The sequence below is a fragment of the Botryllus schlosseri genome, chromosome 5 (genome assembly GCF_051294905.1).
Source record: "Botryllus schlosseri isolate E-star chromosome 5, Bs_hap1, whole genome shotgun sequence".
In the NCBI taxonomy this organism is placed as follows: domain Eukaryota; kingdom Metazoa; phylum Chordata; class Ascidiacea; order Stolidobranchia; family Styelidae; genus Botryllus; species Botryllus schlosseri.
In genome coordinates, this window is record NC_137240.1 from 20,230,920 (window position 1) to 20,256,057 (window position 25,138).

Below are 25,138 nucleotides of genomic sequence, written 5' to 3' on the forward strand. Positions count from 1 at the left end.
TTACCACGAAATCTCTGGCTACCGTGCTTCCAAACATTTCGCAGTAAATCGAGGTTTTTTTTACAGTGTAGGGGGGATATTAGGGTTGGAGGTGGGTTAGGGTCAAAGTTAAGGTTAGGGTATCCCAAGATTGAGGTTGGGTGATATTATGGTTGGGATAGGGTGGGATATTAGGGTTGGAGGAGTAAGGATAATAGGGTTGCAAGTGGGGGGGGGGGGGGATTAGGGCTGGGGGAGAGGCTGATAGTTGGGTTGGGGGATATTAGAGTTGGGGGTGGGTTAGGGTCAACGTTGGGGTTAGGCTATCCCAAGATTAGGGTTGGGGTGAGGGACAAGATATCCAACCTTAATATTCCCTTCCCCAACCGTAATTTCCACCCTCTCCTAATCATAATATCCCTAAATCCTAATCTTGGGATATCCCAACCCCAACTTTGACCTTAACCCACTCTAACCCCTCGCCCATCCTTAATATTCCTCCTACCCCAACCCTAATATTTCACCTTCTCGCAACCCTAATCTTGGGATACCCTAACCCCAACTTTTACCCTAACCCACCTCCAACCCTAATATCCCCCTCTCCAAACCCTAATATTACCCTTTCCTCCAAACCAGATATCCCCCTCTCCTCCAACCCTAATATCCCCTCTTCTCCAACTCTAATATCTCCCTCCCCCAACCCTAATATTCGTCCTTCATAACCGCAATATCTCCATTACTCCAACCCTAATATCCGTCTTTCTAAAGGCAAAAATCAATTTATGTTCACGTTTATAAATTTTTATCGTGTTCATGGAAAACATTTGTTGGTGTCATGGGGAGCACCGTTTCGATGTGGGGCGTGTATCGAAGAAGCGCAAAAGTTTCTTCACACTCCCCAAACGACATTTTAACAAACTGTATAGTGCCGTGCTTTTCAACCTGTGTGACGGTTCGCACTGGTGCGAATGAAAAAAATTGCAGTGCGAATGGCGGAGGGGGTGCGAATAGTGCGAATGAAAAATCCAGATGAGTGCGAATGAAAATCGTGAATAATTGTTGATTTTTCTGACGTAGAATAATTCGAGTAAACCTAATAGGAAATTCAGGAGCAGTATAACTGCTCTAGTTGAGACGCAATTGTAACGTGACGCACCACTAATCGTAGCTCTCACAAGCCATAGTGAATTAATGTTTTCGCACTTTAATTATTACCTAATCAAAAGTCTGGTTTGGAAGCTGGTGTAGTCGCAGACACACAGTATATATATGGCTTGATCATGAGAATAAGCCGACCTTTGGCTTGAGTTCATTATTAGAATTGTCCGAATGTTTTTTCTTTTTTTCTGGAAGACATGGACGAAGACCGCTGGGATGAACCAGTGTAGGGGTGTGCAACGAGCGAGTTCAGGCCTATAAGACTAATTCATTTCGAGGCCAACCCCTTCTGCGTTTCGGCTAACATACCCCTGATAAAATAAGGTGCCAAAAACATTAGCGGCGACCAAACCTTGGGCAAAAATGACCGTCGCTGGAAGGCTAAACCCAGCTAGCACGCCCACTTGGTATCCAGGTGGAATTTAAGTGGTTAGGTGGGATGGATGATCGGAATGGGTTAGTAACATGTAACCCACATCGAAACCAAGCGGGATTTCCATCCATAAAGATGCGTGGTTATACCATACCAATCCCAGGTAGATTGCAATAAGTCTCTTCTAATTGTACCTATCAATTTGAACTCGGGGGAGTTTTACTTGTTGAGTTTTTGATATCAAATCATCTTGAAACATGAGAAATCCACTTATGGAGGAGCTCAGATTTACCATATATCACCCACACAGGAACCAACCTTATTTTCCATCAATGTTATTTGGTTTATTTCATCGAATAATAAAGGTGGTTCCATATGTAGTAAAGTTTTCTAGCTATTATGCTATCTCTGTTGGTTGCTCGAACCTCGAACATTAAAACCCCTACCATGCTTTACTTCGTCAATGTGATTTGAACTATTTAAAATTGACCGTTTGTCACACTGAGGTGAACTTAAATTTCCGTTGCTGGAGTACTCAATTCCTCACAGCGTGCGGTATAATTTTCTTGCGTAGATCCCATTACCTTGATCCCTTATCTGTATCTATTATTTTTAACTCAGGATTAATTTGACTCGTAAAATTTCTGTGATCAAATAATTGGAACTTGTTATTTTCGTCAATGAAGAATGGTCGACTTTTCATACGGCTCCCACTTGTGACCGAGTAGTTTTCCGAAATAGATGCTTCTATTATATTTTCCTACAGCAAGGTTTGTTCATCTATATAGTAAAGTCATATTATGATCGGTTTCGATTTATTCATTTGCGATGCTGGTCGCTGGGACATTTCCAAATTGAATTCCACCACCATATGAATTGAATTCGGGTACTGGTGACGATAAGCCAGGGTTGTAACCAAGTCGCAAGTTACCGAGTCACAAGTCAATCTCACTTTTATAGTTTTGACTCGAGTCAAGTCGAGTCATTTTCAATTCACCTCTGAGTCAAGTCCGAGTCCAAGTCAGCGAAAAGAGGGTCGAGTCCGAGTCACAGTATTATGACTCGAGTCGAGTCCAAGTCATTGTGTTGACTGCTCAGTTTCTTGTAAAAGTCATGTTAAAATCTCACTTTTATAACTCTATTTGGTGGTATCGAATGGTTTGATGTTATCATATACGAATTTTCCTCACTTTCAGCAGTTTCTGGTCGCATTTCCAAATACCAGTACCAACAGACGAAATCCCAATAGTGTGTTGGCTTGGGAATTACAATGAACTGTCGGTCTTGGACGTCTGAGTCTCGAGTCAATGACTTGGCTCGAGTCATGCGCAATGACTCGAGTCCAAGTCGAGTCAATACACAGATTGACTCGAGTCGAGTCGAGTCATTTCCATATTTTGGAAAAATGACTCGAGTCAAGTCGAGTCATCAGAAAATCGTGACTCGAGTCGGACTCGAGTCGAGTCATGAATCGAGTCATTACAACCCTGCGATAAGCGCCTAAGAATCGGGCGGCCTCGGTTCGACTCCCGTTGGAGGTCAGTCTAAAAGACGGCAACTGCGCGTCGGTCGGCATCCTCCTATCTGTTCATGACATCGCTTTGTATCTTATCGCATTGTACATTGTGTGTGTCTTGTTCACTTGAAAATATAACTCAACGATTACACTTAAACAGTGATGATGGTCTCACTCACCCACCGTAAAGGTTATTATCAGTGTTGGGATGACTCGAGTCATGACTTGACTCGAGTCCGAGTCAGACTCGAGTCACCTTTTTCGTAAGACTTGACTTGACTCGAGTCACTTTGCTAAAATGACTTGACTTGACTTGACTCGGCGTATCAGAAATCCGGATTGACTCGTGACTCGGAGCAAAATTCACGAGTCAATTTCAAGTCATCAAGTAATCGGGGTCAATAAAAATCACAGTATCTTGCATATGTTGGTATTTTTCGCGAAACGCTGGTGTAACCCGTGAGAACGACCAATCATTCAATGATCGTGCGTTTTACTGATCCTCGATTGTTCTATCTCAAATAAATTGACCGCAAACGAAGTGATCGAAGCTTACAGCTGAAGTCGTCGTAAACTAGTATAGTGAAGTCATTTGATAGCAAAATGTATCTTTCTGTTCGCTGTTCTTACGTTAACCAAACCTCTTGTTTTATTGAAATTGAATTCGAATATAGTTTATATAGTCATCAACCATTGTCGCAGGTGCGATATGTATCATATCAATTTGTAAATGGGTAATGTATTGCATCTTATCAATTCGTATCTCCATACTCTATTTTGGCTGGTAACTATAAACTGAGGCTATGCAATTACTTACGTAGTTTAGCGATGCTGCGTGTATATATTTAACTCTATATTCGTTCATCGGTTAAAAATCAATGACCACTCAATCTGTATTTCAGACAGCTAGCATAATTCAATGACGTAATCAGGCCTAATACTTCGAAAAGGCAACTTGACTTGAATTGTGACTTGACTCGTGACTTGACTTGACTTGACTCGACTTGACTCGAGTCACCTCCAAAATTCGAGTGACTTGACTTGACTCGAGTCACCTTCGAAAATCGATTGACTTGACTTGACTCGAGTCAAAATGTGCAATGACTCGAAATGACTCGTGACTCGAAGGTAATGACTTGATCCCAACACTGGTTATTATATACTCAGATTACCGTATATATTGTTTGGTGTGAGTGGGTGTTGGTAGCAGGTATGTACTGTACAGTATACAATGTTAAAGTTAACTAACGTGTGGGGTTTACCTAACATCGCCTTAGCGCTTGTCTACATCGAATTCTCGGCCCACTTACACTGTCACTGCTAATATTGTCTTCGCTATCAGCTTGGTGGGTTACCCACATGGTTCCCCAGAAAATACCTCTGTAATATGGGGCCAAAAATGTGCGGTTCCCGATTGGTTTCACCAGCTGGTTACCACAATTCATCTCACCTTGATACCTTGTGGTACCCAAGTATGCGTGCTACCTGGGAACCTTTCTATATTGATAATGCTCCGTTGTCGACGCGGAATAGTCCCGTTCTTGCAATCTGAGTAGACAGTAGTACACACGCGCGTTCATTCATACATGTCCATGAAATCGTATCATACTACTGTAATACTAAAAATGAATTCCTTTTCATGGGTGAGGCTCGCGTCGCGAGATGCCACAAAAATTCAGATTTTGGTGGTAGTCTTAAATGCTGCTATGAGGTTATTAAACTATTATGAATATTCGAATTAGATTGAGCTAAAAGGCCGAACAAACAGTATCATGTCTTTATTTGCTCTTCTCATATACTCGCGAGACAGAAAATGGGAAATCGAAAAAAAAAAGAACTCAAGGTTGCAGCAACGTATAATAAGGTAGCAAACTCTAATGTACCTACTCTGCTTGATGATATTGGACCGTATTTTCCAAGACATCAGGCACAAGCCTCAACACAAGCATGTGGATTTTTCACCCATTCGAAAAACTGGAATCTCCGGTACCTCTGTGTCATCTCTCAAAAACGATTTCTGCAAGAAAGTGTTTTTCACTCGCGGAAAATACGCTGTATTTTGGATATGAGTGCAGAAGCGTTCTTAAACCCTGGCCATTCAAGCACTATAGTATGCGTTATTGTACAAAATCCAACAACTTGTTTGGCCGAGAAGCGTTTTTAGTGAAATAGTTGAAATCAAAACGAAGGAAAAGAGTTGCCTTGTTAATGAGACACTTCATGGCCTAGAACTATAGTAGCTAATTTGTTGCACATCTGAACAGAATGGTCTTATGTATCTTCATCTTCCTTTGTATAGCAATTTTCGGTTAATTGGCTTGTGCGAATGAAATTTATTTTGCAAAAAAAGTGCGAATGAAGCTCAAAAAGGTTGAAAAGCACTGGTATAGTGTAAATTCAATTCATTCATGATTCACGATCAAATGGTTATCGATGAAAAAGTATTGCGAGTGGTCTCAAGAAAGGTGAATTACTTACACCACCGGATAAACTTCAAATTATTTTTTTCTCCCGTCCTCATTCCTTCTGTGCAACAATTATCTTGCAGTTCCACTAAAAAAGAATTCATGCGTAAGTCGCTGTATTAAGCAATGTCCTTAACCTAGATATGACATTATAAAGACTAAGTCAAATAGGCTAACAAAAATAGAACAAGTTTTGAAGTAGCGATACTGGTACATTGTGTGATGAAGGCTCCTCATTTTACATGATACATCAGAGATTCGTGACTTACTTTATCTAATGTATTGGAGAAAAAGGTTTCTTATTAGAGGTGGCATGTGCGCCACACATATCCAGCAATGGATGAAAATATATCTAAGCTATGGCATGAAAATTGTCAGACTACTCCGAGGCGGGAGGTGTAGTCGTAGATATTCACGGTAACCAATGCTATGCCGTACTGTACCCTTTAGAACGCGTAGCTCATTCAACATTCCTGTGAATCTCCAACAAAAGCGCCCACTTTCTTCAATCACAACACGATTCGCACCACAAAAGCTCAAAGCTCGCAATAACCAGACGGCCCGCAGACGACTTCGAAACAAGTGACATTCATTCGCTCACATTTGCCACCAAAATATTGACTGACCACGTTATAATATTTAATCTAGGTCGTTTCTTTCATACAGAAACATCTAACAAATCATATATAGTACCTTTCCATCCCATCTAATTTCGTATAAATTGATAGTTATTCTTCCATGTGTGGTTCACTACTTACTTACCTGATCTTACGATGCTAGTGATGCCACCTGCGTGTACTTGCTTATGTCACAGTTTTGCGTTGGTTGTTTCCTTCAAATCTCAGAAAACCCACTCAACGCGTAACCTAAGGTAACCTGTTACAGATCGCCGTGTCCGCCATTAACAAATGGTCAACTGTGCAATGACCATGCGGTGCTGATATTTCTAGTTTCCCAAACAAGATAATATATATCCTAAACTGATTTTCCAAGTTATTAGCACCATCCGTGACAATAAATCTAACTAGCGAGACCGATCGGGTAGCCATAGCCTTATAATAGAATACAATGGCTATGCTGTAACCACATTAGCTACGATTGTCAGTTGTTAGACCGGGGACAATTGTAACACTTTTTGTATTTTCTAACATCACGTCTTTTTCCCATGGAAATTTCATTTCCAAAGTTTTATATAAAGAAGCTAACAACTCGATAGTTGATATAAAAACTAAATTGGAACTCAATCAACAATTAATCATGGAAATATTGAGTCGCGAAAATCGTCGCTTAAATGTTACAATCGCCCCGTATCCCGGGGCAATTGTACCACCCATGCGGGGCAATTATAACAGTGTTATTTATAACTAAAAACAAACGAAATGAACAACAAAAACGAGAGCACGAATTGTATTATTATATTAAACTAAAGAAAGAGAAGTTTGTCTGCTTGCAGGCTACGCTCCCTCGGATTTTTGGCATCTAAATACAGTATCACCCTTCGTGCCTTTTTCACGAACGTAAAGTGTAAAAGAAACACATTCATTTTATCATCTCCCTAAACATATTCGGACTCTTCTACCAAGGTTATGTTGATCAGCGTGCATAATGGGTTGGTCATTCGGTCACCTGCGAAGGTGCGAAACCGACCTGGCTAACATATCGGCGCTTCTTCGATATACGCCCCAGATCGAAACAGTGTTTCACATGTCACCAGCAAGTGTTTCTCTTGAACACGATCAAATTTTATGAATTGTTTTTTTGTCTGTGGAGGGACGGACATTAGGGCTGGATGTGGGTTAGGGTCAAAGTTGGGGTTAGGGTATCCCAAGATTAGGGTTTGGGGAGGGGGTATTAAGGTTGGAGGAGAAGAGGATATTAGGGTAGGGGTAGGTGGATATTAGGGTTGGGTTAGGGCAGGGCCGGCCAACCCGTGGCCCGCGGGCCACATGTGGCCCGCGAGGTAATTTCCGAAATTTCTAATATCATCAAAAATGGATTGCACGGATTTTGAACTTGCAAGTCCAACCAAAAATTTGATTAATCTGGCTGCAACACTTGAGATTTTATGGCTAAAATATTAGTTCCGACGCATTGACAGATCCATCAGCCATTCACATAATGTTATATATCTTCGTAGACTACAATAAAGCAGAATAATTTGCGATAGATGTATCAAAGGTAAAAAATTTCTACAAGCTTAGCGCAATATGTTGTCACTCGATTGCTTGTTTTCAATATTGTTACCATTTTGTGAAAATGGAAGAACACTTAATGTATCAGATTGAGTCTAACTATATTCGCGATTACGAGACAAAGTGTCGTTGAACATACGCGACCTTGCGTTTGCGCTCGCGGTAAGACCGTCCACTATAAAACCCAGGCACGAAATGCTTGACCCATCTTGGTCGCAGCTTTAGATATCGATATGTCCATGCGCCGAATATCCCAGTCCTCGCAAACTTAGCCCAGCGATATACAGCAGGCCCGCAATATAATCAAATGACAATACAAGTGACCTATGAACTTCCAAAAATTTTCGCGCTTCGCGCGGATAGTGGCCCGTAGAAAGAGTACGTCAATCGAATGTGGCCCTTCACCCAAAAAGGTTGGCCAGCCCTGGGTTAGGGTATTACAAGATTAGAGCTGGGGAAGGGGTATATTAGGGTTGGAGGTGGGTTAGGGTTAAAGTTGGGGTTAGGGTGTCCCAAGATTAGGATTGGGGGATATTATGGTCGGGAGACTGTGGGATATTAGGGTTGGATATCATGTCCCTAACCCTAACTCTAAACCCATCCCCTAACCCTATTATCCCCCTTCCCCAACCCTAATATCCCCCTCTCCTCCAATTCTAATATCCCCTTTTCACAACCCTAATATCCATCACTCCACGAACCCTAATATCCCCCCTCTCCAACTCTAATATCCCCCTCTACTCAACCCTAAAATCCTCCCTCCCCAGTCCTAATACCCCCCTCTCCTCCAACCATAATATCCCCCTTCCACAACAAAGGCAAAAAATAATTTATTTTGACGTTTATAAATTTTATTGTGTTCATGTGAAACATTCATTGGTGTCATGGGGAACACTGTTTTGATCTGGGGCGTATATCGAAGAAGCGCTAACATATCTTGGTTGAATGGGCCGCTGATACTGTAGCAAAACGACGACTCAACATTATGTGGCGTCAAAGCTATAATGGCATTCTTATTCTGTACAAAATTAAAATAAATTGTTCACACCAAATGACAAAATGTACAGCCCGATATAGCCAAGCTGTACGATATGGGATTGTTGGAACCCGCGAAATAGTCGGTTAAACAGGTGTAATACGTAGATATAGGTCATTGGTTTGGAATGAATATACTGATGATGATGACCACCGACAGTAAAAATGCTGCATGACGACATAGCTTCCAGGTTAAAGATATTTTGGTCCGTATACGACAGGGGTTGGAGGGCTATTTCGTCAAAGGAGCTATAATTACCCAATATTTTCAATTGCCAATGTCAATCCACTATGACATCAAATATGAATATATGTGACGTCATCACTGAAAAAACATACAAACAAATCAATAAAAAACATGTTTTAAACACGGGCCCTGTTTTAAACATGTTTGTTTTAAATTGATTATTTTCGCTACTCCCCGGCATATAGCCTCAATAGTTGCGATCTTCCGAGCGGTGAATGCTCGAAACTACTTTTGTAAAAGTGATTGTCCCTATTTTGGTACACCGTCTATACCTACCTAATCCATGACGTACCTGACCTTACAGGCGAGAAGAGTCACTCTCTTTTTCATCAATAATAATATTAAAAATAATAATTTCCAACACGTCATGTAATAGTTGCAGACAGCTTCAAAGCATACAGCATTGGCTAGCTAAGAATGTTCGCTAGCTAGAAAATGGTGGGAGAAACAGCAGCTGTCAACCTAGAAAAATTCAGACTGCAATACAATTTTCCAAAATTCCGAACATTCAAGCACGTTTTAGCATTTTCCCAGGATGCAGTTTAAACACTAAAGTTCCCGAGATGTCCGGGAAAATCCGGTCGTATGACAACTATAAACTAGAGGGGTGCTTGAAATCCATAGGTCCAGACAAAAAATCGATGTTTGCCGTGATCATAGTATAGGTGAGGTGTATGGAATGTGAGTACACATTGTTGGGAAAACATCTTCCGTTAATTTTACACACTTCTGGTTTTAAATGGAATATGTCTTTAAGGTATATCAGTAGCAATTTATCTATTTTCTGTTTATATGGTCTATGAGGAATGTGCGACAAAATGGAAGATATCATATTCCTATCGATAATTCCATAATTACAGACATGATGATGCCTCTTCCTTGGTTATTTTGTAGGTATTTCAGCGGCGCATGGACGGCAGTGTCGACTTTTTTCGAAATCATTCTGAATACGTCAATGGTTTTGGAAGTATTAGTGGAGAGCATTGGCTAGGTGAAAAAGTTCATATATTTTAGATTACCTATAATTCAAGATTTCTGTAGTGAGAATGAAGGAGAAATGTCAAAGTCGCATCTTCAATACGCCCGTAGTTGGCCCCATATTGATAATACCGCAATTTTAGGATTGGACCGTTTGAACAAGATACTACAAACTGCGGAGACATTCCAATTACGAATCGACATGGAGGATTGGGATGGAGAGAGGAGGTTTGCTAAGTATTCGTAAGTGCGATATGTTTACTGGTATAATTCCACCCACTTATTATATCTGTTCATGTTTTCAGTCCAGTCGTATTCAAGTGGCATGTAATAAGTTTGATAACGACAGGGGCGGTCATTAGCGAAGTATTTTTGCTTTTCGGGAGTACTATAGTAGGCTGTCTGTACTCGCAATACGGAGTCGAGTAAATATGAATTCTAGGCTACTTCAAAATCTACCTAACTTGCTGTGAGCATCGAACATCTCCATTTTAATAACTTGTATTTAGTGAAGTAAAAAGTAGGATTTAGACGGATTTGCATCAAATGTATCATAGGAATTTGCACGAGAAACTTGCGAGCTGTCCCTTGCAACTCATTAACAAACTCTTCCCAGTATACTTCTTGAAACTAGTCACTTCCGTACTTGACGTCACATTTCCTACCTTTATTCCTTATAGTTTTGACTCATATCGAAATACGAGACTTCTACGTTAACCAGTAGGCATACTTCTACTTGGCTTGAATTATAATCAACGACTATAAAAAATACTGATTGCTAAAAGTATATATAGCATATTATGGATGTTTTTATGGTTGTATTGTTAGATGGCTGAGTTCTAAGCAGTTATCTGATCGCAGTGGAGCATCGCTTCTATAGCTTGTGTGTAGAATTGTCACCATAGTGCGGGTTTCAAATATGACGTGGAACTAGTTGACGAATCGTTTTTTGCAAACACTGAAATACGTGATTTACGGTTACAGCAGTGCGTACATTGGTCAATTATGCTACTCAGATCACCGCACGTGCCATAACCCGTAGGCGTCGCGAATCGAACGGAAGTTTGGAACTCACTACCGATAAATAAAAAGCATATCAGGTTATAGGAGTAAGGAATGCGAAGTGTACATAAGCTTGGCTATACGTCCTTGATATGTCGAAGATCAGTCTTTTCGTTTTCAAAACCAAACCCAGGGTACTTGGAACGTATAGGCTACCCAATTCGCAGAGATAGCAAAATTTTTCGTAATTTGTGAAAGAAATTTCGATGCATTTCGTTTAAGGCGGTTTGATATCGGCCCACCTGAGAATGATTTCACGCTAAACATCTCCGGATACTCTGGAACTGCAGGCGATTCGTTAGCTGTACAAAACGGACAGAAATTTTCCACGAAGGATCACGACGTCGACGCTGTCGCTAGTAACTGCGCAACTACTTACAAGGGCGCATGGTGGTACAGCTATTGTCACGATTCCAATTTAAACGGGATCTACCACAAAGGCGGACCGCACAACTCGTTTGCTGATGGCGTGAACTGGAACACTTGGAAGGGATACTACTACTCACTCAAATTTGTCGAAATGAAACTCAAGCCGATATTGTAGAGATATATACCTTAAATATATAGTGTTGAATGACATTATCATCTATCAATACAACCTGCTTATCGATTATGAAATATTGCATTGGCAATACTTATCCCTTAATACGTATGATATGTATATCATTATATTCAAATAGGTGATCGGTGAGGGAATAGTTGTATTGTTTTAGAGTCCTCAATTTTTTAGATTGAAGATCTTTAGTATCATTACTCATTTAGTATTGGTAGTGGCGATGCTTGTTGTAATTTTTAGAGGCTATTTCTGATGATTGACAAATTGTAGACAAATAACCTATACCCCTGTACAAAGTACTTCCTACGTCCAGCACTTTCAATATTTATGTATACAATGATGGAATTATATAATTTACTGTTAATTATGTAGACATTTCTGTAAATACTTGTACTTAAGCTTGAGCATGGATTAAAACAACTGTACCATATTTGCAGGTTATTTCTTTTTCATTTTATTGAGTACAATTGGCATGATAGAGTATCGTATATGTTATGGATTACAGCAGAGGTCTCTAACACGCGGCCCGCGGGTATTTTGGAATTTCAAGTATTCGACAATATATTCAAGTGTCATATATCTTTTTTCAGATTTAAGAACTTAAAGTTCATTCTAAAACTACTAAAAAAACCTGAAATCTAAACAAACTTCACCATCACATCACTTCTGAAATCTACCATACGGTAGAAGATCGCTATTACGTCACATTTCAGGTTCATGATGATAAAACATGACCCGTTGATGATTTATGACTGAAAATGGTGATTTTGTGTGGTGCGATCTTTCGTCAAATTACTCGATTTTGGATTGACTGGAAGATAAACTAAAAACGACTGGGGTTGAGTCGGGTCAAACGGTAAAATCAGAGAAGGACTTGCGTCTCGGAATAGTGACTTGGTAATCCTACGGACGTAACAATCTATGAAACTGTCCTAGGGAATCGTAATATATCAAAAGCCCGTAGCTTTCGTTGCGTAGGGTATATAGATATCTAAATAGGTCTGTATGAAAACCATTGGCATTCTGAGGTCCCCGTGACGTATATTTGGTCAGATTCTGGATGTTGTTTGTTCTCTTTGTCCCTGTTATTATCGGTGACGAGTAAGGTATTGGTACGCTCCACAGCTAGATTCTTCTGTTATTGATCATTTCTATTCTATGGGTTCTTAACCAGGGGTCCGTAGCCTCTTCGTGGTACGAAGCACCACATCAGGGGGCCTTTATGCTGCAGAATATTTTTTGGGCCAATTTATTCAACTGGAAAATATTCTTCCCGCTACGCGCGATATTATGTCAATGGGCTTTCGGATTTTTATATAGGTACCATCATGAATGGTGTTGAAAATGCACAGGAGGCACGGGAAATCTTATTGAAAGAACAATGGGTACGATTGCTAAAACGGTTAGATACAATCCTATTACTATGGAACGATATGATTATATTTAACCCTTACGAGGTGGGGCCATATTTTGAAGAATTGACCTTCACTTTTCAAATTTTCACCGTGACCCCACCAAGACTTGAATCCGGGCCGTTCCAGTTTAAAAGTGGGCGGAGTATAGCCCTCTACCGATTCCACCCTTGATCGACACCCCATGACACATCTAGGGTTTTTTAATAAGTTCAAATATTCAAAGTTTTTCTCCAAAAAAATCTCTCTTTCTCTCAATTTTCAAGGCTGACGCCATCCTGAGGGAGAAGTATGATGCTTCAGTGCGTAGCCACTGTTGCCTGGTTTCAAACAAGCCGTCAACCATGGTTGTAAACCGCGAGGTTCGTCAGATATCGAAAAATGGAAAATACATATAAAATCTACAAGTGGGCGTGGTCAGTGAGTGGTCATCAAGTCAAGTTCATGATCAACACTCAATCGGACCCCTGCCGTCCGGTTTATGGCGTAAAACAACGCAACTTGCTTTCTTTTGTCATATCCAACCATTTGCAGGCATAGTAAACCAGTTTATAATTCATATGCCATCTGAATTTGCCCTTGAAATTGACCTAGATCTTGAAGACCACTGAAGCGTGACCAAAATTACCAATTCCCCCTCAGAAAACTATACAGAACACGTTTTGATGTTTGAAACGGTGAAAATTTACACATAATACCGTACATGTCGACTTCTGATGTTCTGGCCGATTTTCCAACAATATTTCCCACTCGGAAAATATCTGGAAACTTTAGGTCAGGTGATAACCATTTTTTCATTTATTTTTATTTTCTATTTTATTTTAGCAAAACAAAATTTTTGAGTAAGGTACCAAAAGCATCGGAAAAGTCTCACCTTTTCAAAAAACGTAGTACATGATGTCTAGGGCGTGTCAACATGGAGAAATCGGTGTTGGAGGCATGCCATATAATATATGATACACCCACCTCGTAAGGGTTAAGTTGTTATTGATCTGTTCCAATATTAATCGAAGAAAATCTAACGCTGGTTTCATTTGACTTTGGCAAAGACAGTAACAATAGCCTACTTATCACGACTATATCAGAAACACCGATTAGGCTACACTGTTCACATGCTCTGATATCAGGTCAATCTTTCTAAAATATTCTGCATAAAAATGTGTCACGTCAAAAGTCCACTAGCTGAAATATTGTAACAAGACAGATTATACGATGTCATCATGCGTCCTGTCGCATGATGTATATAACTCGTCATTTTAACAAATTATGCCCGGAACAAAAATAATTTTATTCAAATATTTGAAAATATGATTTTTTTTCATGCCAAGCGTGAATAGTATAATAGTAAATGACATTTTTATGATGTTTGTGGAATGCCTGTCTGCAAGGCGCCATCAAATAAGGCCTACTTGGATATTATACATTGAATATCCCTAATATTGATGATGCGGCCCGCGGTGTCATCAAAAATTAGGAAATTGGTCCGCGGGAAAATTTGAGTATGAGAACTCTGTATTACAGCCTATATCAATGCATTTCAATTGGGTGATTCGTACGATCTGGGCAGCCGTAGACAGACATTATAGCTAGAGGGCCGTATTCAACTTTTGAATCCATTCGCGGGTTGTACTATAATAGTCAAATTGGGATTATGAGCTATAATCGTTATTTGATTATATAGTTACCAAAGACATGAAGATAATATATATATAGTACTGCTATCGATAAAATGAACCTTATATCAGGTTATGCGAGTAAGGAATACAAACTGTGCATATACCGATCCATACGTCATTGATATGCCAAAGACCAATCTTTCCGTTTTCAAAATTAGCCCCCATTACTTGAAATATATATGTAATTGTCGAACATATCAAGACTATTTTTTTGTTGTTGCGAGAAATCAATATCTATGGATTTTGTTGAAGGTGGTCATTAGCGCACTGAGTATGATTTCACACTCAACAATGCCTGACACTCTGGAACTGCAGGGGATTTGTTGTAGCTATGCACAACGGACAGAAATTTTACACAAAGGATCACGATGTAGACTATAGCGATATAGGGTATCTGACAACAGTATATTTTCACACCCATATTAGCATACGAATATGACTTCCTCTTGTAATTATCCCGAGTGTTTATAAGCTCGTGTAAGAGCTGAAACCCGATGAGATTCATGCTAACCTACTGGAATACGTTTAATAAACTGTGTATGAACATTATCTGTACGAAGAATATCACGACAGGGACACAAGGACAGCCTCTCAGTTAAGTACCAGACAGCTACAGCCTATATATCAAGTGTCTCATTAAAAATGCATTTTTTCTCGCTCGTTTGGATTTCCACTATTTCATTATAACCCTTCTCGACCAAACAAATTGTTGGGTTTTGTACAAAGAACGTCTACTAGTGCTTGGATGACCAGGTCTTAAAATCTGTTCTGCACTTCTATCCAAGAACAGCGTATTTTTCGAGAGTGAATGCTGCTTGCTTGCAGAAATCATTTTTGACAGCTGACACAAAGGTCCCAGCGGCTTCAGTTTGTCGAAAGGGTGGAAACCCACATGTTTATGTCTTGGAAAATAAGGTCCAAAACGACCAATGTGAGTAGGTACATTAGATCTACCTTATGATACGTTGCTCCAACTTATGTTATGTTTTCTTTTTCGATTTCCCATTTTCAGTGTCGCGAGTAAATATAACTTGAGGATTCATAACAGTCTAACACAGTGGTTCTCAACCTTTTTGGCTTCGCGGACCCCTTTTGGCCGTCACGAACCCTCGCGGACCCCCTCAAGTATTAGTTCAAATTTAGCTCAATTATGGTGCAACCGTCATCTCTCTTGTGCAAATATGAACTGTAGGCTTGTGATAAACTGTGCAAATATGAACTGTAGGCTTGTGATAAACTGAGACAAAATGACTTATTTTGAAATTAACATACTATTTATGTAGAAATTGGGTCGACTTTTATTATTTCAAAGCTAATTTTACAGCTGTATTTCTTGAAGTACGTGGTCGTGTCTTGAAGATCCGCGTCTTCGATTTGATATGAGCGATGAGTGCTAAAAATCCATTTAAAAAAGATAGAGACAATGTTCCCTCTAAGCTGCGCACGTGCGCAGTGTTGACATGGTCTCTGTGCACAGAAAATCTAACTTGCGCACAAAAAATCCGAAAAGATTACCCTGTTTTTAGTCGTTACACACTGTTGTGCAAGGGTCTGCGCAGTGACTTGGTGAAAGTGCGCATGACTCGTCAAAAATTAGAGGGAACGTTGAATGGAGGCTACTGCAATATTAACGCGTAACGCTTCCGACGATAGGCTACTTTTGGTGTGATCGCAACATTTATGGCACCAAAATGAAAAAAATATTATTAATGAACATATTACGTCCAGCCTAGTCATTTTTATGTGGCATCTCATCTTGAAGTTATTCTGGAATAGTGGTTATGTAAATCACAGGATAAAAATCAATTTCGTGGCGAGGTTCCAATCCCTTCTTCGAGACAAATAAGAGGAAATACTTCAGAAATTTTTATTTCAAACGACTGTTCATTAATTAGATGAGACTGACAACTTCAAATCGAAAAGGGTTCGCAAACATTACCGAAGTCACCCTATTTGACCTTACTATCTCCTTATTTTCATTTTTTTCCACAAAACGCCCCTAAACAGCAATATGTTTGTATCAGTAGGTTATTGGCAATTTGGCAAATAAAATGAATTTGCACAGCAGGATATTTCCTGTGAGGCGATTATGATGATGATGTAAGTCATGAAGTTTTAGCAGTTGCGGTGCGAAACTACCTCATGCTTTCTCAAGTTATAAAACGTTAAAATTAGGTTACCAATCATTTTGAAAATTTAGAGGTCTCGCGGACCCCCTGAAATTGCTTCGCGGACCCCTAGGGATCCGCGGACCCCCGGTTGAGAACCACTGGTCTAACACTTTGACTGCCAACAATCCTAAATTTATGAATTTACTCAATCCCATAAAGTGCCGGCGATCCTATATTTAGGATATTTCTCTAATGCGCACAGTAAAGTCCGGAATTTATTCTATCCCCGGATCACGGCTGTAATCGAGGCTACTCAATGGACGATTCCCACCGCTCTAGCGCCCCCTATAGAGGGATGGCGGTCTTAATTTTGCCTCCATAAGGCTACCATTGTGTGCAGAAATATTGCAGTTCTTTTCCCTTCATGGCGACTCGTTACTGTGAATGCACGAGTTGTTGGTTATTGCAACACTACTAATGCCTGATTTCATGTCATTGCTAGCGAAATCCAGACCCTACTTCTTCATTATAGCAGTTTGAGAAGCCTTAGCGTGGGACTGTATTTTTGCTTTAACTGAACCGCTGCTGACTTCTCTTCTGATGTCACTAGTAACAGTAACAATTTACATGCAATGTATAGAGCTTGTATTTTCATACTTGTTGACGGATCTACCACAGTTCAGTTTTGCCGACGTAAACATGATTGCCAGTGAATCGAGAGGTAATGGAAATAGCAAAGGCTATAAATTATTCGCTGAATCTTACATGAGATTTTCGAGGCATGTTGTAATTTATACTAGCATAGGTCCTTGGTAGATTTATTCAAGCACTCGAATTATAGGCTCCTAACTGGCTTTGAGAATTAGACATCGTGACTTTGCAAGTATCATCTGTGATCCTGATGAGTTTGAGCATGTCAGTATCAGCAGTGTTGTTTGGGTCAATGCTTGATATTGCCAGAACAAAAAATTGTACTGGCAACTAATATCAAATAACTATAATCAATAAATTGTTTAGTAATAAACAAATACGAAGCTTTACAATATGACTAAAAATTGCCGTCGTTGCAATGTTCCCAATTGCACTGCCCCAGTTCGATGATTTTCAAGTGCACCATATACTGGCAGGGCTGTGGAGTCGAAGTCGGTGGAGTCGGAGTCGAAGTCGGGGTAATTTTCGCTTGATGGAGTCGGAGTCGTGAAAACTATAATAGCTGGAGTCGGAGTCAGAGTCGGTGGGAAAATACTGACTGGAGTCGGAGTCGGAGTTTGTGAGAATGACTATAACTTCGACTCCGACTCCGACTCCAACTTCTCTATCATGAAAACATTTGCTTTCAAAGAATTTTCAATAGAATTTTTATGTACCACCAATCACTGTTATTATTAACCACACAGATCTGGTGCGGACAGCCCGTGGCACGCAGGTCAAATTTGGCACACGAGAAGGTTAGGTGTGGCCTGCGAGGTAATTCTCGAAATTATTTATGACATCAGGCACAATTGCAAGGCCAACCAAAATTTGATTAGCACGACCGCGAAATTTGATGATGACTAAAACAACAGTTCTGACGCATTGACGTATCCAGGGATCAGCCACATTTATCCCAGATCTTCGTATATGACCTATTGACCATGAAGTAGAATATTTCATTGCAGATTTATTTGACTTGAAATTTTTCTCGGTACTTCGCATGATTCATTGTCACTAGATTTCTTGCATTCAGTATTTGAGCCCCCTTCTGAAAATTATAAATACATTTTATTCACAGAATTGAGTCTAACTATATTCGCAATTAGGAGATACGGCTTCGCTTGTGCACTTGCAGCGAGATCGTCGACAAAACATTTGCACAAAATGATAGAGGCATGTTCACTAATACCAACGATTTTGCTATGTCTAAACGTCGAATAATCCTGTCCTTGCCAAATGAGCCCAGTGGTATACAGATGCGACCCCCAATGTATGTTAGCGACATATTTATTGATATAGCTATAGCCTAATTCAGTCGTTATCTTGCAAAAAAAATTCGCGCTTCGCGCGACCATAGCCTGATTGCGCACTGCACAGTTGCATGACACATTGTTATCAATTTTAGTGCGGATTAATATAAGTCTTGTTTGCAATGTTACCTAATTCGGTTCGCTCCTATCGACGACTAAAAAAATGTTATCAACATTCCAGTTGCCCGCGCAATGGTTCTTAAATCTCAGGTGTCCCTTTCGCCGAAAAGGTTGCCCACCCCTGATATAGATAAAATTAGACATTACTTGCAAATTACAACTTAGTTGCAGAGGTAAAGAAAATCGCAAGATACGTTTTCGCGATGCAGTCAAAATTGATGCAATTTTTGGAATTATACCATGATACTGTGACAGAGAAAATGCATCGGCTGGTTTTGTAAAATCGTAGAAATGACGAAACGATGCTTCCCACTTGACAAAATTATAAATATTTGTAGTGTAGCTTAGCTGTTTGGGTCGAATAAATGATTAAGAAAGACTTCAAGTCCCAATCCTTGAATACTTGATTAAGTACATGTAGACTAGAAATAGGCTATGGTCTTTGACTACTTAACTAAATTCCATTTATGACCAATGTCCATTATTAGTATAGTAAGAGTGTTTGTGCTTGTAATCAGGATGGTGTGTAATCACAAAATTAGTAAGTTCAATTTCTTTATTAGTTGCTGACTCATACACAAGAGCTACACTTGGATTTTTTATCTACATTTTTATTATACAGGATTGGATATCTGCCATATTTGAATGATTCATACATTTCAGGATATTAGAGAGTCCATGTTATAAAAACTTGAATAAGGAAGGATATTTAGCAAATCTTTATTTCATGTTAATTGCATAGTGGATAATTCGAGCTGTGCCACAATGAAACAATTTAGCATGCCACAGTAAATCAAATGTTTGCATATGTTTAATGGTTGTATGATAGTCATTCAACCGACAATGTGGCATATAATTTTCGAAGTAAATTGGTAATAATGCTGGAGTCGGAGTCGGGAGTCGGAGTCGGTACGTTTAAAGACTCAGGAGTCGGAGTCGGTATATTGAAAATATGTGGAGTCGGAGTCAGAGCCGGAGTCGGCGGTAAAATTTACCGATTCTACAGCCCTGTATACTGCTGCAGTATTTTATGTTCCAGGTGCAGATGTGCCTCATCGACCAGCCACAACGAGACGGACCATCAATGATCGACAAGGATATTTCGAAATCTGATGATAAAACTAGAACTGTCAAGGACACCTTGCCCATTTGCGGGATATGAAAGGGTCATGGCGACCCGGATATCTTTCAATTTACCTGGGTTTAGACTTTGTTCTCCACGGTGGACACCAAGCCGCTCACTCCCAGTTGTGTACCGGGTAGCTTTGTGCATAGCTGGCTAGCCCCAAGCAAATGGCGGATAAATTTGTCAATATACAATACCCAACAGTGTAACGTACTTTTGGTCGTAGCCTAGTTACGATAGTACGATATATTTGGCTCGATTAGAGACTTGGCTGTATCAACTTAGACTGTTCGAGTAGCTTGCGAACTCAATTCCAACCACTACCTAGTTGCTATGCGTCCTATTATCCGAGCCTACCCCTGAGACACGGTCAAAGTAATTCAAACAATTACAGAAATAGGATCACAAATTTATCAAATGAAAGTCCACGTCAACTTCAAGCAGGGTTGTAACCAAGTCACAAGGCTCCGAGTCACAAGTCAATCTCACTTTTATATTTTTGACTCGAGTCAAGTCGAGTCATTTTCAATTCCCACCGAGTCAAGTCCGAGTCCAAGTCAGCGAACAGAGGATCGAGTCCGAGTCATGGTATTATGACTCGAGTCCGAGTCCAAGTCATTGTGTTGACTGCTCAGTTTCCAGTTAAAGTCTTCCTAAACCCACTTTTTTAACTCTGTTTGGTGATATTGAATGGTTCGCTTTTATAATATATCAATTTTCCTCACTTTTAGCAGTTTCTGGACGCATTTTCAAGCACCAGTACCAACAAACAAAATCCCAATAGTGTGTTGGCTTCGAAATTACAATGAAATGTCGGTCTTGGCCGTCTGAATCTCGAGTCAATGACTTGCTTCGAGTCATGAGCAATGACTCGAGTCAAAGTCGAGTCAATACACAGATTGACTCGAGTCGAGTCGAGTCATTTCCGTATTTTAAGAAAATGACTCGAGTCGAGTCATCTGAAAATCGTGACTCGAGTCTGACTCGAGTCGAGTCATGACTCGAGTCATTACAACCCTGACTTCAAGGCAGTGGCTACAAATCGGTTATCAACAGTTAACTCTCTAGGCTAAACTTATAATCTAAATGAGTAATCACAATTAACTCAATGATGCACCAAACAATACAATAATGGAATCCCTTATACCCCTAATCTTGGCTAATTTGAATCACTGACAAAAACTTATTACCAGCACCAAGCGACTAATCTTCAACAAGTGTCTATAAAGACACGAGGGGAACATATCCCAGAGAGGGCACTATTGAGCTGTGAGGCTCACAATCACTTGCCAATTTCTCGTGTTACAAACAGAACTGTTGAATGTTACTTGTTTTGTTTATTGAGCAGATAAAAAAATGAAAGGATTAGCGATATAAAGCAGACTTGACTTGTGTTTATGTAGCCACAATGGCCATGTGGCGCGATACCAATCAAGTTTATGTGTATGTAGCCACCATGGCCATGCGGGGCGATACCAATCAAGCATTATTACCATGTGGGCTACCATAATTTCCTCATCTGAAGGGTTGGGGCATATATTCTCTAATTTGCTCTCTACTCACCCAAATTGTCAATTTTCCAATAGTAAAATATGAAAAATTTGCCCAAGTTATCGATAACCCGCTAACAGATGCAGTAGACAAGTTTAATCGAACACCAAGGTCTTTCACTCCAAAGCCTTGGTGAATCCGACAAACAAATGAAAACAGTTTGTCTTGCAATGGCAAGTTTTTGAATTTGCCTTTGCTTGAAATTCTTCAATATACCACTTCTTAGATAATTTTTAACAGCTGATAAAAGTGGAACAGTTGCAGCTGTTGATTAGACTATATCAAAAACTTCAAAACCAATCCATAACTTGAAAATCCAGAATAATACAGTAACATATATCATCGGATGCCTTGAATCGTGCACAAAATCAGCTTCTCCAGCTCGTAACTTAAATCCTGAATTATTCCCTTTGCTTCAGATGATTTTTCTTCACAATACGCGTGATCCAGCAATGGCTGTTGTAGATGTGGAATCTGATCAGTGGTGCTTGGACCAGAAATTTCTTCTGGAGTATGATGTCCACTACAAATACAGTTAGATGCATTTATAACATGCCGACAGAAATGAAAACATTTATAGTTATGGTATATTTACGATCAACTAACAATGGCAGTTATTCAAGTACATCTACGTTTTTCAAGTAATAAAGTTGCTTTTACTAAATAATTAGTGCTGGTGGCATAACCAAGTGCAGAAAAATATTTAAAGTAAACAATCACCTGAATCACAAATGAGCCGAATTGGATAAAATGTCTGTCAGCTTGCCACACACTAATATCACTAATAATGTTCGGTCATAATGTTTGTCGCTGTTCAGGTGATACAGCAGCTTGGGATTGAGCTTGGGATTTTGCTGCACTAATCATAATAACCAGAATGGCCAAGCACACCTTGGACATATTTCCTGATACTGAGTTGTGCAAGTTATATTTTTGGCTGCAATGCACTCTACCTTACAGTCTACATATTGTTAGAAAGGCAGCATCGTAGTTATTGGACTTTCCCTTCCACGCAATTGATTTGCCGAGTTCACGAAATAGTTTTAAATAATATTGGAATCTCTCACACATAAGAGACCTATCTACCATGCAGTCATTGTTAAGAATTAAAAGTAATTTGTAGCCTCATATCATGTCAGTTTACATTGATCTCACCTCTGATGCCTGTGCAACACCCTTCTTGATGATGTTGTTGACTTCGTCCACTTGAATGTCCCAGGATTTGCTCCAATTTTCAAATAGTGACGTCCGCAAGACTTTAGTTTATAATCCTCGTCATTAAAATGCTCCCCACTTCTGGTAATTTACTCACTTCAAAATTCAGCCCGACTACAGATCTAATTTTTTATATCCATTTCTTCATGTGAAAAGATGGATTCGCGGCCTTTCTTGAGTCGTTGTTGCATTTCAGAACACAACAATCATAGTGTGATCTTCCTGTCACAGTCCACGATCCCGCATCTGCATTCATGTCTGTTATCTCACAGGCAATACAGTATAATAATATATAGATTGTTTATCGTAAAAGTTCTTTGAAAGATATTAACCTGTCCATATCAAACATAAAACTGTATTACAGGAATAAATTCACTAATTTAAATTACATAAATATATCCGTTATGACCAGCCATTTTACAAATATATATGCACTATTATCTTAGAAGTCAAGCTGATATGCCATGATGTTCTCGACTTCTCGTGAGTTGTCACAAACCAGTACCGAAAAACTTCGTAAAACGGCTGAAATCGGCTGTTTTGCGCTAAAAAAAAGATGCCATGCTAATAATAAACATGCTATTTATCTTAATTTAGCAACGATACCCTGAACTGCGTCATATCGACAACCCACGGAGATAAATAGCGAATCCAACTCCAAAACTGCCATCTGCGCGCACGAAGCAAGATTCACCGGCCGCCATCCCTTGAGTCTTGACCATAATGGCGGCGCTCGTGAGCAAAAATGAAAATCGTGCATACGCTTGTTCTCATAAACAACCAAGCATATTCGTTGCCGCATGTATTTAAAAAAAAATCGCATCTGCATACAATAGGCCAACCTGCTTTGGTTTGGCTACTAGGTGCCTCTTCATAAAATGAGCAGCAAAACCTTGCAATATTTTTACAATTCCTTGATATAATAATTTTTTGTCGATGAACAAGGTTTACACCAATGATGTATATACAATGATTGGAAACTACCGTAAGCCCTGCGTTTAAGCGTGTTCGTGGTCACGCTTCATCACATACACACTTGTGCTGTAAACAAAAGAGTCTTCAGCAATAATTCTTTGAGGAACTATCGATGATATATGATGTATTCGGTATATTTATCAGTGACAATTAGCGTAATCGTGTTGAATAGTTTTAGTAACGCATGTTTTTCTCGCGTCCAGGATTTTTTCTGATTAAGCTAGCCGACCCCTGCCATGTAAACGCGGAAATAGCTCGGTGAGATTCAAGGACACACGGTTCACAAGTTAAATTTCGCGGGTCATGCACGTATCGTAAATCCAATTCACACATTGACGAGTCGCGATTATACGCAATCACCATGTTGTATCCTTGTGACGACCAGCTGATTGTATGTTCACACAGTCGCAGACGTTCAACCACTGTTGCAAGCAGGGCTTTGGAGCCGGAGCCGGAGCCCCAGAGCCGGAGCCGGATCTCTACATAAAATTCAGCCGGAGCCGGAGCTGGAGTCAGTTATTTGAGGAGTAGCTCCGGCTCCGACGTATCTCATAAGATGTTATTATATATGCTAAAACCATATCTGCTGAGTTCACATAATTCAACAGCGGGCCTTCGCGAAATTAAGAATATTTTCCTCTTTGGCGCTACCTTTTCCGACTAACCATGTTCCTGGGGATTCAACAGCAGAGCAGTCGTATGTTCAATATTCAATTTTCATACATTAGTGCCGAACCTCGGTATGCGAAATATGCCCGTGAATATTGTGGGTATTCGGCATACCCGCAATTTCATCATCAGCATAACCTTGCTGGCCAATTGTATACGGTTCGAAAATAATGATCACTAAGTATTATGCGAAATGGGAGAGACGATATAAACGTGATTTCGTTGCGCATGTCGATATGACGAGCACGTGCCGAGAGATTCCATCTCATCGTTGCTATGAATCGGATAAGCAAATACTCGTTCTTTCGTGATAGTTCCTTAATCGGGCTGCGAAATTGGACAGTGTTATTGAGTATGCAATTACGCATGCTAATAGGAATTCATCACTACGCATCATCGTCATTCACTCACGTAAGGATGTTCGAGCGTAAATAGGGGATGGTAGAAGAGTAGCCCAAAACCCCATGGTATTTTATGCAGGACACAAATTACTTATTCGATACGCGATTTCCAATTTGTAACCATTTGTTTCTTAAACTTGTAAATGTGCAATGTGCATACTGCATAGTTTAATTAGTTATGGGCATGGCGCAATGTGCATGGCACAGTGTTTAATTCGATTATTCGATTCGTTTCAACGGGAAAAATATTATATTCCGATAAACTTGATCGACACCGGATGGACTGGTAACGAGTGCAGCAATATTGAACGTCAAACC

The 25,138-nt window shown here is 39.9% G+C and overlaps 2 protein-coding genes across 2 annotated transcripts in view; both read left to right on the forward strand.

The window, feature by feature from the left end:
* LOC145439845 (microfibril-associated glycoprotein 4-like) overlaps window positions 1-25,138 on the forward strand; it is a 532,879-nt gene that overhangs the window by 259,763 nt on the left and 247,978 nt on the right. The window lies entirely within an intron of this gene.
* On the forward strand, window positions 9,868-11,964 carry LOC145440028 (fibrinogen C domain-containing protein 1-like). Its single transcript, XM_080317685.1, has 3 exons — window positions 9,868-9,956; window positions 10,087-10,186; window positions 11,228-11,964. Exons 1-3 carry the CDS (start codon window positions 9,875-9,877, stop codon window positions 11,547-11,549), a joined length of 504 nt encoding a protein of 167 aa, XP_080173811.1. The 5' UTR covers window positions 9,868-9,874; the 3' UTR covers window positions 11,550-11,964.